This window comes from Equus caballus, chromosome 7 (assembly GCF_041296265.1).
Source record: "Equus caballus isolate H_3958 breed thoroughbred chromosome 7, TB-T2T, whole genome shotgun sequence".
Taxonomy (NCBI): domain Eukaryota; kingdom Metazoa; phylum Chordata; class Mammalia; order Perissodactyla; family Equidae; genus Equus; species Equus caballus.
In genome coordinates, this window is record NC_091690.1 from 38148709 (window position 1) to 38161890 (window position 13182).

The 13182-nt window shown below is 42.0% G+C and overlaps 1 protein-coding gene across 9 annotated transcripts in view; it reads right to left on the bottom strand.

Moving 5' to 3' along the window:
* Positions 1-1962: 1962 nt before the first annotated feature.
* The window catches only part of ARHGAP32 (Rho GTPase activating protein 32), a 320124-nt gene continuing 308904 nt past the window's right edge, over positions 1963-13182 (bottom strand). For all 9 annotated transcript variants that reach the window (XM_070272953.1, XM_070272951.1, XM_070272952.1 and 6 more), the window contains 3 exons: positions 10870-11748; positions 9207-10186; positions 1963-7910 (listed from right to left, as the gene is read on the bottom strand). In XM_070272953.1, coding sequence (XP_070129054.1) covers positions 5652-7910; positions 9207-10186; positions 10870-11748 — 4118 coding nt within the window. In that variant the 3' untranslated portion in view covers positions 1963-5651. The remainder of the gene's footprint in view (positions 7911-9206; positions 10187-10869; positions 11749-13182) is intronic.

A 13182-nucleotide genomic window follows, 5' to 3' on the forward strand; every position in this document is an offset into this window, starting at 1 on the left:
CGTTGTCTAGACCAGCACTTCTCAACCATCTGTACCAGAATCACATGGACTGGTTGCTAAAATCGCAGATTCCCAAGTCCAGTCCTAGACTTACTGAATCAGAATGTCCGGTGGTTGTTCCAGGAATCTTATGTTTAACTGGATCTCCAGGTGCTTTATATGGATTCTAAAGTTTAAGGACTTCTTGCCCATTTTAAAATATGAACACTAACTGAATGACTCAATGACAGCTGAAACTGTATGCGTACATGGCACTCTTTTCTTTCTTCCCACTAGAGTTAACTGTGGATGCTAAATGTCTTCTAGATTTATGTCTGTAGAAGACATTTAGCATTCTCCTGTGGGGAGAAATACTTTCGGTTATTAACATGGACAAAGCCATGTGTCTAAGCGTACTGAGTATGAGAAACACCATATGTCGAGGGCAGGGAGAACTCATAGTCTCTATTCCATTCTCCCTTCTAAGCTTTTTGTACACTAATATCTCACCTTCTGAAACGTGGCTATCCAAGTGCTTTGTTCGGAGAGAACAACAGGAGGCTCTGAGTAACGGAAAATAGATGGCACGCGGTTCCAGTCTTTCAGGGCCTCGGTTCAGGACTTCCTTTATTCGCCATTTTGACAAGCTTATTTATTTTGAATGGTTATTTAGAGGAAGAGGAAGGTTTATAGTTCGTGGTTTGAAATATATTCTGTAAATATTTTAGTTAAAATACTTAAAATAAAAATTAAACCTCACAATTTTTTTTAAGAGGTACACTCTCAGGTGAGAAATATGGCCAAACAACTGTCTCCTCTCAGCTGGCTGCAGATGCCCCAGGTTCCACTATAATGGGAGTCAATATGACTTTCCCCACAGAACCATTAATGACTAAAATCTCAACCACCACCCATGTGTTTGTCCCCAATTCCTGAATGACAAATAAATACACATTTTAAGAGGTAGGTAGTATATTTTCATCAGTGGTGAAGAAAATTTGGTGATGAAATAGTTGGTATGGAAATGAGAGTTCCAGAAAATTAAGTAGCAGACGGTGGAAATGTCCTATGTCTTCTCTTTAATCCTACCTGAGCAGTTTCCACGGGAACCATGTTGAAGTCTGGGGGTGTTTATTGAAAGCAGATTTTCTATCTTTCCTTACAGTCTGGAGTGTGGTATGTGGGTATACAAAAGATGCTGGCTCACCAACGTCATCTGACAGGCCACTTTCCCTATTACTGGCAAAAAGGAAAAGGCCCTAATATTTTAGAACGAAGAATGATTTGTAATATATGACTCCCAATAGGAAAGCTAGGGTTTCAACAACAATATGAATTTTTTTTTCTTCAAAAAATCCTGGTTGATATGGAAATATTTCTTGTGAGAAGCACTTTGGCACAGGAATACGCTGTGGATCCCCTGTCAGGCAGCTGGGTTACCTACAGCACTTGTCTCATTGAAATTCTTTATCTGGGTTTGTCACAAACCAGCTTGCCACAGATGACTGAGTGTAGGACATGATTCTTTTCTGGTCATTTCACACTGAAAGGTAAACAAGACGTCCAAGATGCCTTGTGGAATCGTTAGAAATATGGTTGTCTTTCAGAATCTCCTTCTGGAGAATTCTGCGATAAGCCAATTCAGTTTCCTGGGAACTGCAAACTTGGGAACCAGGTGGCAGCAGTGCATGGGTTCCTGAGGGAAGCCTCAGGTGCAGCAAGTCTGCAGAGACTCTCCAGTACAGAGTAAGAGGCCTCTGCAGTTCTGGAGACGCTGGACCTGGGGAAAGTTTGGCCCGGTGGCATAGTGCAGCAAAGAGATACAACCAGGAGACATTATGCCCCTTCTCTCAAATAGCATTCCATTTGGCATAATAACCTATGTCATACCAACACTAACCTGTTGATCTGAAGATCCCCAATTACCCATCTATTTTCTTATAATTGATATTAGGTTAAAAAGGAAACACATACACAAAGAAGTCTGTTTAACCTGAAATAACTGTGTTGATATTTGAATTGCTTTCAGTGGGACATTTGCTTTAAACCACACGAGATCTCCATCTGGATTGCTGGAGTACAAAATCCCTTCTCCCCCCACCCCAACCAAAACAATCAAAGAAACAAACAAAACCCCAAACCCACAACTCAGCTTCAAATAAGTTTTGAAGAAATGAGACTCTAAATATTTACATATGGGTCAAGAAATAAATGACAAAACTATTTACAGAAATACACAAGCTTATATGCATTAACAATTTACACCAGTTCACAAAAATATTAAAACATAAAAAAACTATATAAATTAAAGAACTCAAAAGTATGATCTAAGACTTCCTAGGATGCTTCTCTCATGCAGATCATGGTTGAAAAGTCAGATTTTGCTACCTTAGAATCTAAACTGTAAAACAACCATTTTTATTCTTTGAACACTAACAGTACTAATTAGAAAAGGAGAAAAGATCCTCTGTGCACACTGACATTACCTTGCATACAGTTAAAATATACCATTCCTGACATTTCCTTAACACACAGTACTGAAAATCACATGCCTCTAACCACTGAAGTCACTTTCTGACATACTTTTACTTTCATTATCGTTTCCTTACATAGACTGCTCAGGCAATACTTCGCCAACATACCGAATGGGTGATTGACAGGTCTGCGAAGAGAAATATGGACTTTGCAGGCTCCTTTTTTAGCTAAAGGGGCAAATTTCAAATTTACATTGTATGCATCTATTGCTGCTGCAAATGTGGTTACCCACTCACATTAATGGTCCCTCTTCTTTACAGAATTTTTCCTCAAATTCTTCAACCTGATCCTAACCTTTTAAAAATGTTTTGTCATTATAAAAACGTGCAGGCCCTATCCTTGGGATCACCCCAGGGACTTGCATGTTTAAAAAGAAATTGAATACAGTTGGGAGTAAGGCTCAGATGAAATTTACTCATAAGAAAATGGCACCTCTGGGGCTGTTAGCTAAGTCTCTGGCCAGACATCCAGGGATTATTTATTTCAATCAAACCAAACAGCGGCATCAGAATTTTGCCAAAAAGATAAAATCTGGAGACATGGCTATGAAAATACCAATAGAATTAAATTACGGGTTTAATGTATAAGGCAGCTCCATTTCCTTGATCATAATGCTCCATGTAAAAATTTGAAAGTAGTAACATTTAATTCCTCTATTTGTGAAGTCACACACAAAGTGAATGATGCTGAGGTAACCTGGCTCACAGTGACTTGCCATCCAATTTCTACCCTACAATATTATAAAGGGAAAGATACAGGCAAAGTCCTTCAAATGACTGAGTCCAAAGTTAAGGCTGTATCCACATACATGAAATAAAACTACTCTAGATTTTACCTAAAGTTTGTGTTTCACACTTATACCAGTAATTTGAGTCATTACTCTGTATTCAAAATATTTACCTGATATTCCTAAGACATTAATAAAGTAATTGCTTTAAGGAATTAATCTTAGTATTTATAAAATAGACTTTAGTTTCAGGATTAAACAATGTGTGTGACGACAAATCCTCAAATATTACAATTGGACAGGACTTCTTCAGCCACATCCTTCTGGGCTCTCAGTCACTAAAGCCATCTGTATCTCTTTGTCACACCAGCTCCTCTTTCTAGTCTCCATGCTGCTGGTGAGAACTTACAAGGCTGTGTTATCTCAAAGGGGCAATGGCTTGCCTACTTGACAAAAAGATGGTTAAAGCAAAAAAAAATTAGTGCTGTATATTCACCAAAGATCAAACTCCTGTATAAAGCACCCGATGTGTTCGTGTGCTAAACAGAAGCATCCTATCAGGTTCCTTAACATTGTGACTATATAAAAGTGCAGTTGGTCTGCACTTTTAACATAGAGGCCTAAATTTCCACAGACCTTTGCACATACCAGTATTTCAAGATTTCTACCATGATCTTTATTGAATCTCTCTGATCAATTCTGGGAGAACAAAAGAAAACCTTATAGAGCATTTCCACATGTAAATAAATGTGTTGTTTTTAAAATTTTATTTCTTTTTCTAAATATAAACCCTTAAAATGCAATCATACTTTTTTTTTAAATAAAAAAAAGGACTGGCACGAATCCTATTCTTTATACAATTTCACAGCAATTATAGCAGCATGAATTTAGCCTCTTAAAAGATTTCTTCCTTCGCTCTAAATAAAATTCCAAGTTTTAAAAAGCCAAGAGCAGCAACCATCCAGTAAATGGAATGAAATTCTCATATGTTCTACAAACTGAGCATTTAAAACATGTGAATGTATAAAAATCAAATATTATTAAGAATATGGAATGAAATGACAATCTACACTGTTTTGTAAATATAGGACTGCCTTGCAAGTCTGGTGTAGAGGTGGTGGGTGGTTGAGAAAATGGAATGGAGTTGGGCTAGAGAGATGTCTGTTCCTACTCTAATCAGAAATGCAACTTTCAAAAGAAAGTCTTGGGTAGTGAACATGTTTAACATGTCTACACAGGTGTAAGAGCTATCCCTGATATGCTGGTGCAGATGGCGGTTACCGTGAGACTGTGACTGCACACAGACACAGTGAACAAACAGCACGCTAACTCCTCAGGACAGACGTGGGGACTGCTCAGATCGGCAACTGTAGGAACTTTCTGTTTACTAACAGATAATACACATGTACTTTAACAATTCTCAGGAAACCTGTACTCTGGTTTAGAAACAGAAATTAACATGTAGATTTGTAATCATGATAAATCATGTTTATCCATCAAACCATGCTGGGTTTTTTTAATGAAAAAAAAATTTGCTTTAGGAGAACAAATGGTGCGAAGTGTTTTACTAGATTACAATTTACCCAATATTATTGAGAAAAAAAAATAACTGAAGGCAGGCAACACACTAGAAGCATTGATATAGTTTTCTGGTGCTAATGAAGTTCACTGACTTCCACCTAAGAAGTTTCTTTAATTCTAACTTTTAAAAATTTCTTCTGCACTAACATGAGCCTGTTCACTGAACTGTGAGGAACAACTGTGAAAAATAAGAATATGAAGAGCATGGTTCAGGCTGGGTCTCAGTGGTCTGACATTTTATGACGACTCTTGATTAAATGCTTAAAGTCCTCATTCCTGTATTTTTTAGTTATAATTTGCTAAATGTCTGATAGACTCTTCTGAAGGGTCAGGGACCCTTATAAGACAGGGAGAATGAAGCGAGAAAAACAGTGTCAATCTGGGCAAGCTGCATGGCTACTGAAAAGTAGGAACTGACAGGAAACGCAGAGGCCCTCCAGGAGACAGAGTGCCCTGCTCTGAACTAGACGGCAGACACTAAGCACAAAATTAAACTCAAATTCAGTTAAAGGCAGTCCTCAGGCTCTGACAAATTAGCCCTATATGGCAAGTATGGTCTGTGACAAATTTCTTTACCGAGTTTTCAACATAGTGCTTGACAACCATTCAGATCTCTTTTAAAGACAAAAACGACATAGTCTATAGATGGAAGAGGTGGTAATGAAGCAGGGAAGGGGAAAAAGATGGTGATTTACTTTTCTGATTATTTTTTTTAATGTGGCCAGGGGTTTTGTAGCTTTTTTTCTTTTTTAAATCTTTTTGGTTACTGAAAAAAATAGAACAGTCCACTGTCCAGCAGAGGCTGCTTCAACTCTATTGCTCCCAGGGCTCATTCTGCGTGGATCTGTGTTTCAGGATGCTGCAAGGACAACTCTGCGGGCAGGAAGGCCCCCTGACCCAAAGCTGTAGCATATGTCCTGTTTTGTGGGTGGGGAAAGCCAGAGGGCATGTATGTCCCCATCGCTCCTCCTCCAAAGCCTCCGCGCTGGTGCTGGGGCGGGGAGTGGTAGCCCTCCAGGTTATCATACTGGGACACAGCAGTCACACTGCTCTGGCGCTTGCCATGGGTTTGGTATTGGTACAACACGCTGGGGTCCCTCTCCACGTTCTGGGTATGATGGAGTTTCAGGCTGTGACTCCTCTCAGGTTTAGGGGGTGGGGCTATTGACTGAGTGAGGTGTTCCTCCTCCTTGTAGCAGTCTCTGGAGTGTTTCTCCGGGGCAGGAGGCTGCCTAGCCCGGGGCCTCTCCAACTCTTTGGAGAGCCTCACCTCTTTGTGGTTCAGTCTTAAAGACTCCTGCCCTGAAGTAATGTATTTCCCTCCAGAGTTATGGTAGCTGACTGGCTCAGAAGTGTCTGGAATCCCTTTGGGCCCATAATCTAACTGGCCAGCTCCCTGGGGGTAAGGTGGCCCATTTTTTGATTCACATAATTGCCTATGGCTTACTTCCTGATGTGCCCTGTGCTCAGGGAGACTACAACCCATGTCATGAAGTTTCCTGTTCCTGAGGCTACTCTGCTTCTGAGGGAGGGATGGTTTCTCCGACTGTCCATTGCCATATCCTCCATGGTGGTGGGCTCTATCGAACTCTGGCTCTGGATGCTTCCTATAGAAGCGGTCATCTCCTTCAGGACTGATGGCCTTGACTGGGTGTCGCCCCTCCTTTCCCTCTGCCACTGAGAGAAGTCCAGTTTTCCCAGGATCTGATTTACTACGTAGATGGATGACATAGATCCCACCCAAGTCATCTTGAACAGCTGGAGTCATGTTATCATACTGGGACATAACAGGCCCTTTCACCTTCTGCCGAGCGCGGCTCTCTCTCCGGATGGATTGCATACGGTATTTTTCCATGTCCTCAAGATCCCATGAGGTGTATGTGTGCTTTACATCAGCGGTTGGAGCCACGTTGACTACATTATTGTAGTCATTACCAGAGAAATAGCCAGTCACGTTGGCCCGGGGACGTGGAGGCAAACCAGCATAACCGTATAAGTTCTTCCCTTGTAGCCTAGGATTGTAGAAAGCAAAATCGCGATTGGGTAGGCGGTGAAGGGGCCTCAACTGTACTGTGCTATAGGCATCCACATCACACAGGGCTCCATCTGGACTGTAATAGGAACTAGAAGAGCTGGAATATGGGCTATACCGGTAGTGGACCCGACCATTCTCAAAGTAAGGCTGCAGCTGTGTTACATGATAATCTGAGCGGGCCTGGGAGGACTGATATGGCTTATATTGGTACAGAGGTCTTGGGCAGTAGGCTGGTTCATCATCTGGGGGAACTTCTGTCCGTGAAATGGGAACAGAGCGAATCATAGAAGACGGAGGGGCATGGAGAGACTGTACCCTCCGGATGGTAGGGTACGGTGGAATATCTTCAGGGTAACAACTACTCCTAATAGAGGAGCTCAAAGAAGATACATACTCAACCCGGCTGCATGGCTTGGAGTGGTGTCCAGATGCATTTCTTCCCGGGGCCACGTACGTGTTATAACGAGGACCCATGGACGCTGGTGGCTCTGATCTGGAACCATACACTTGGTGCTGTTCCAATTTATTGTGATGTGGAGGTACACTCTGGGGACGATACTGGCAGTTTGGAGTCATACCGAAGTGCAAACAGTTTTCTGGACCAAAGGGCTCAGCAATGACATCAGGCCTAGCAAAGGTGGCATAAGCAGTTTTCTGAGAAGCATGCTTAGGTTGTGGGACAGGAAGTGGTAAAGGCAAAATATCATCCACGGAGGCTAAGGAAGCAGTGACAAAGGGATGATAGCTGGAGCTGCTGGTAGCATCTACACTGCTGGAGTGTATGGCAGCAGCAATTTTACTCTCCATTGTCCTGGTGGGAGGAACCGGTGCAGTATAGCCACAGGAGGAGTGCACAGGGACAGGCTCAGCACGCAGGTGCAGCGGTGGGGCCCTGGCACCGTCCCGCACCTTTTCAGGAAGGCCTGGTTGGAGAGCGGGAGTAGAGATGGGACACTGAGCAGCTGCGCTGTTGTCAATGACAAGGACAGGTGCAGGGTCATCCATGGCTCTGGGTTCAGGTGGCCTCTCTGGAGCTGGAACTACTCCTTGAATCTATTGAAAGATGATAATATTATGAGTTTGTTTTTTATGCTTCCCTCTGTGCAAACACTATTAAATTTGTAAGTCACAAGTTGAGGCTACTTGGGTAGCAGCTTGAAATTTCCCAAGCCACGTGGACATACTGGCCACCTATCCCCACTGCCAGTAAATGGCCTACGTTGCTATGTGGTGTAACAGCCATCACCATCTTTGGAGAACTGTTCTAATTTATGATAGGCTTTAAATGTAAGATGACGTTCCCTATGACAGTACCTTAATGTACAGATCAAACAGAGGTTTAGTCAAGTCACAGACTTAAAAATATACACCCAGTCTATCTGTCCAGCTCAGTCTCAACACCGAGAACATTTTGTTAAACAAAAAGAAGTGATTCTATCTGGAGAGATTTTGGAAGTGACTCACAGCTCTACACAGTGAGAAGTTTTAAGGCTCAAATCTAGGGAAGGGTGATAAAGTGACTTGTTTAAGGTGGCACTGAAGGCACTCAGTTGCTATCCCTCCCCTACCTTCTACTCCACCCCGGTCTGTGGCAGCAGAGGCCAAACATGATCTTCACAGCGATACCGCAAACGTGCTGCCCTCGAGAATAGCATCCTCCACTAACGACTAGATAGTGAAGTCCTTTGAGTTCAAGGTGACCACAAAACACCTGGGGCACTTTTTTAAAATATGAGAAAATTAGGAAAAACCTTAGCATTCTGCATACAAGTTTTTCTTCAAAACAGGTGTTTGACCATAGAACAATCTGCAGATTAATGTTGAGAAAATAACAAAAAGTCCTAAGACACCACAATCTCTCACAACTCTGAAAAGTCTGCAAGACAGAAAGTCTTACAAATGTCTTGAGAAGAAAGCACTTTTATTGTGTGCATGTGAATAACTGGCAGAGGGTGGCTAAATGACTTGCCCAAAGTCACAATGAGTCAGTGATGGAGTTGGAAAACAGCCCAAACAAATCTGCAACCCTGACACCTAAAGCCCAGTCTGACTCGTTTGATCAGGATCTCTTAGTATGACTATGAAGAAACTACCTAGAAGGCTTTACAAAGAAAAGGCAGCAGGTATAGTTAAACTCTAGCCATTGAGTGCCTGCTCCTTTCTCAGAGAAAAACCAGCATCAAGGTAAAGGCAGATGCCAGCCTCAAATGGGAAGCGTTTCATTGAAACCTGCCACGGGATTTAAAAATAAATGTCACATCTGACTCAATATAACAACACACCCTGCTGAAAAGTGACATACCTTTGGAAAAAGTATATTTCATCTCCCTGACTTCCTCCCCTTCTTACCTTGTGGGAATTATTTAATCCTACATTGGTTGCTGCTTGTACCTGCCCCACGACTGGTAGCTGCTCTGCTGATCTCTGGGAAGGAGGCGCCGGGAGGGGACGATTAGTTCTGTGAGTGCGCTGCAGGGTGGCGGCCACAAAATCAGCTGCGGTGGGTTGTTCAATCACATCCCAGTTGGCTTCCCTGGTGCTTACTTCAGCTGTTGCTGGAGCAGCTGTGGTATAAGCCATGGTGGCTGTGCTGGTATTCTCTTCAGGGGACCCAGAAGGAGGGCAGATTTTGTCCCTAGGGAAATTAGAGGGTGTGGGAGATTTGTCTGCAAGTTCTGAAGGGTGATGGGGCTTATCCACACTTGTACCAAGATAAGAAGGAGGCTGATTTCCACCGTAGAAATGAAGTTGAGACCGCTCCTGATCCACAAAGGAGACAGCTGGCATACTGTTCTTCGCAGACTGGTCTTCAGGGAAACTTACGTGATCATCAGACTTAGAGTCTGCTAAGGGAACTGAAGTGATTCTGGCCTTTTCTGGGTCCCCAGATAAACAGGTTCGATGGGGCTGATTCCCTGGAAAGTCTGCCTGCTGGAGCTGCTCCCCAGTTGCAGTTGCATTGGAATGGGTGTGACCGCCAAGAGCTGCTGGATCTGGTATAGGCTGGTCACAGTTCACAGATGCAATGTTCTGGAGGCAGAGCTGCTCTGCCGGCCTCTCAGTTTGGACATAGGCTTTATCTAGAGTAACACTAGAGTGGCAGTGAGGCAGTTTATCTTCAGGTGCAGCCACTGCCACATCTCCATAATTTGTATAAGCGGCCTGGGAAGTCCCTGGTCTCTTCAAGGACTGAGTTGAGGCTTGCTGTGCAGACTCAGCTAACGCTAGCGCCAACAGGCGGGCAACATTTTTCGGAGGCGGTGGTGGTGGGATAAGAGTGACTGAACTGACAGGAACGGAATCCTGAGGGGGGTCATGGGTAACTGCTCCTGGGGGGAAATTGGGAAAAAAAATGAGAGTGAAAAGGTAGCTTGTGTTATCCTATATGGAAAGCCAAACACTCCCCATTTGATCACTATAAAATAAGGCCTTCCATATTTCAAAATGGCAATCCATGATCTTCTATCCCACATGCAAATGCTGCAGAAAACACATCTGGTTCAGAAGGAAAACTAAAACAAAGAGTGTTTAAAGATTGCAATCTCCTCCTGAATTGCTACAGAGATGAGGGGGAAAAGCAGGTCCCTCATCTGGCTCAGAAAAGATTGCTTAGAAAACAAGCTTCAAGCGCTTGCAGATTGTTATGAGGAATAGTTTTACACTTGATGGCGTAGGCTGGCTGGTTAACTTGTAAGGCTATTATATAGGTATTTTATTAGAAGAGAAAAGAGAATCAAGATCTACGAAGTTGTGCAGAAATTATCCACGAATTCTGACTGTCCAAAGAGATAAGGGACTTTAAGAAGGTCTGAAGCAGGACCACTCCCTTTAGGGGATTTTTGTTTGACTGAATTTAATTTAGAGCTTTGAGCCATCAGCACCACCCAGCAAAATATTCTCTTTGATTAAAGGCTAGCTGTGGAGGAAATTTCTCTCTTAAAAGGCACAGATGGCACACAGGATTGAAGAGCCCTCTTAGCTTAAAGAAAGAACGGAGGAAAACAAATGGTACCTGCCAGAGTCTGTCCAGAAGGTACAGCCTTACTCTGACTGCTTGAGACAGACTGCTCCTCCTTCCCTGGCGATTCTACTTCTGCAGCAGCCACCTGGTCCAGGGGCTGGACTTCCGACTCACATCCTTCTTGGGCCTCTCTCTCATTTGTTTTCATCTTTACTAGCTGGGTGGGGGATCTATTTATGACATCACTTTCTTCAACACTTTTGTTCCAGGTTGGAGAAGATGCATTCTGAGCTGCTGTATTTGAGACGACACCAATGACTTCTGACACCCGAGTGGGAAGGGTGACTGAAATTGGCTCAGATATGTTCATAGAAGGTGATTTGCTTAATTTTCGTCCAATCTTTGGAGAGAAAGCATAGACGACCTTTTCAGTGAATGAGGATGGCTTAGATGATTTTTCTTCAGTGGGGCTCAAGTCCAGGGTAAAGAATGGACTCAGTTTCTCCTGAAGAGGAGAGACAGGTTCAGAACTTGCAGTGCTCCCTGGAGTCTGAGACTGGCTACCACCTGCTTCTGTATCTTTTTTATTGGTACTTGGTTTATCCTTGGAGTCTCCTAATGAATCTAAAAAGAAAGCACCGCTCTCCAGACACTCTGATTCGGCCTTAGGAGGACTGCATTGAAATGACATTGGATCAAAATCCAGGCTGGCTACTCCAATGTCTGGTGGGCTTAAATCAACATCCTCAGCTGAATGAGGAGACAGAAGAGCTGGAATATGAAGCAGCCCTACTTCCTCCTCACTTTCATTGTCATGGGGCAGATTATCATAGGAATTACAGCGGTTGCCCAGCATTTCTCCATTAAAAGAGGCACTCAGTGCATCACTGCTAGATCTGGGTCTTCTGGGTCGGAACAGCTTGGAATCACCTGGTAAAATGGATAACAATATCAAAGTGTGAATGTCACAGGATGCACAAATACCATAATAAGTCACTTACTCAGTACAGCAATAATGATGTGCTACACAGGGTAAGAAAATGTTCCTTCTCATTTTCTTTCTGGTAATTGTCTCTTGGGGTACATAGATGGAACTCCCAAACCAAATGCTAAATAACACATACACTTGATATAATCAGAGGGACTATGCAGCATCTGCTGGTTCAATAGGAAAAAGGACTCGGAACTCTTAGATTCTATTACTAGTCCAACACTGACTCTTGTTGTGACTTTAGGCAAGTTTTTCATTTCTTTTTATCTTCTTTTACCACTGACCTCACACATGACTTTTGAGGTAGAATTAATCACGTTAAATAGTAATTTGGAGATATAACAGCAAAAGGTTTTTGTTGTTGCTGGGGAAAAAAATCTTCATAACACCCAAATTTCTAAAAAATTGAACTTCTCAATTAAAAAATGTCTACAATCCCATAAAGTATGTACTTATATTTAGTAAAGAATTCCTCTCAGATACTTAAACAAAAATAATTTCTTTTTTTTTCTTTAATAAGAATAGGCTTTACGTTTCTCAGGAAGAGTCCTCAAGAGTGGTGAAGCATTAAGTAATTTTATGATATTGCTAAACATCCAATTGGTAAAAGAAGTCCTCTATCTCAGCATTCTATTAAAATTATCAGAATTGCCATAATGAAAATGTACTAGAAAGAGGCAGAAATTGTCCTAACATAAATACATACAGTAATTATTGACCAATTATAATATTAATGCCTACTCAAATATTATTTTCTGCTTAGCACTAGCATCTACCCAGCCCACTGCACTGTTTTTGTGAACGATTCTCTTAACTGCAGTGAAACGGAAAATCTCGGAAAACTCATAAGATGCTGGACATCCAACTAAAGTGATCTGTGAGGATTTATTGAATCACAAGTCGAGCCTTTCATCAATGAGGATCTGGCAGTTAGAAGAGTTAATACGTTGACCAGGATGATGACACTCCAAGATACTTCAAAAGAGCATGACTGAATATCAATGGATTAAGAAAAGCCTGTGGGAAATCAATGTAGCTCTTGATTACTTTTTGTAAAAAGAGCGTTTTTACAATCCTGCTGCAGAAGCCCAACATGAAGTGAAGGATGTCCTATTTGCTAATACGTGGTTTTGTCAAAAAAGTTCTATCTCCTTTCAAGTCAACATTGAAGTAATCCTTTGTTCACTTTAAAAATTAGTACATAGTTGCAACTATAACTTGACTTTTGTTAAATAGAAGCTAAAATAAACATTTTCAAATTTCAAATTTTTTAGTTTTGTTTTTCAAGTTGCAATCAAACATTTTTGCACTATTTACCATAAAACTTTGGTCCCCATTTTAAGCAGATTCTCTTTAAGTTGCCTTCTCTTGGT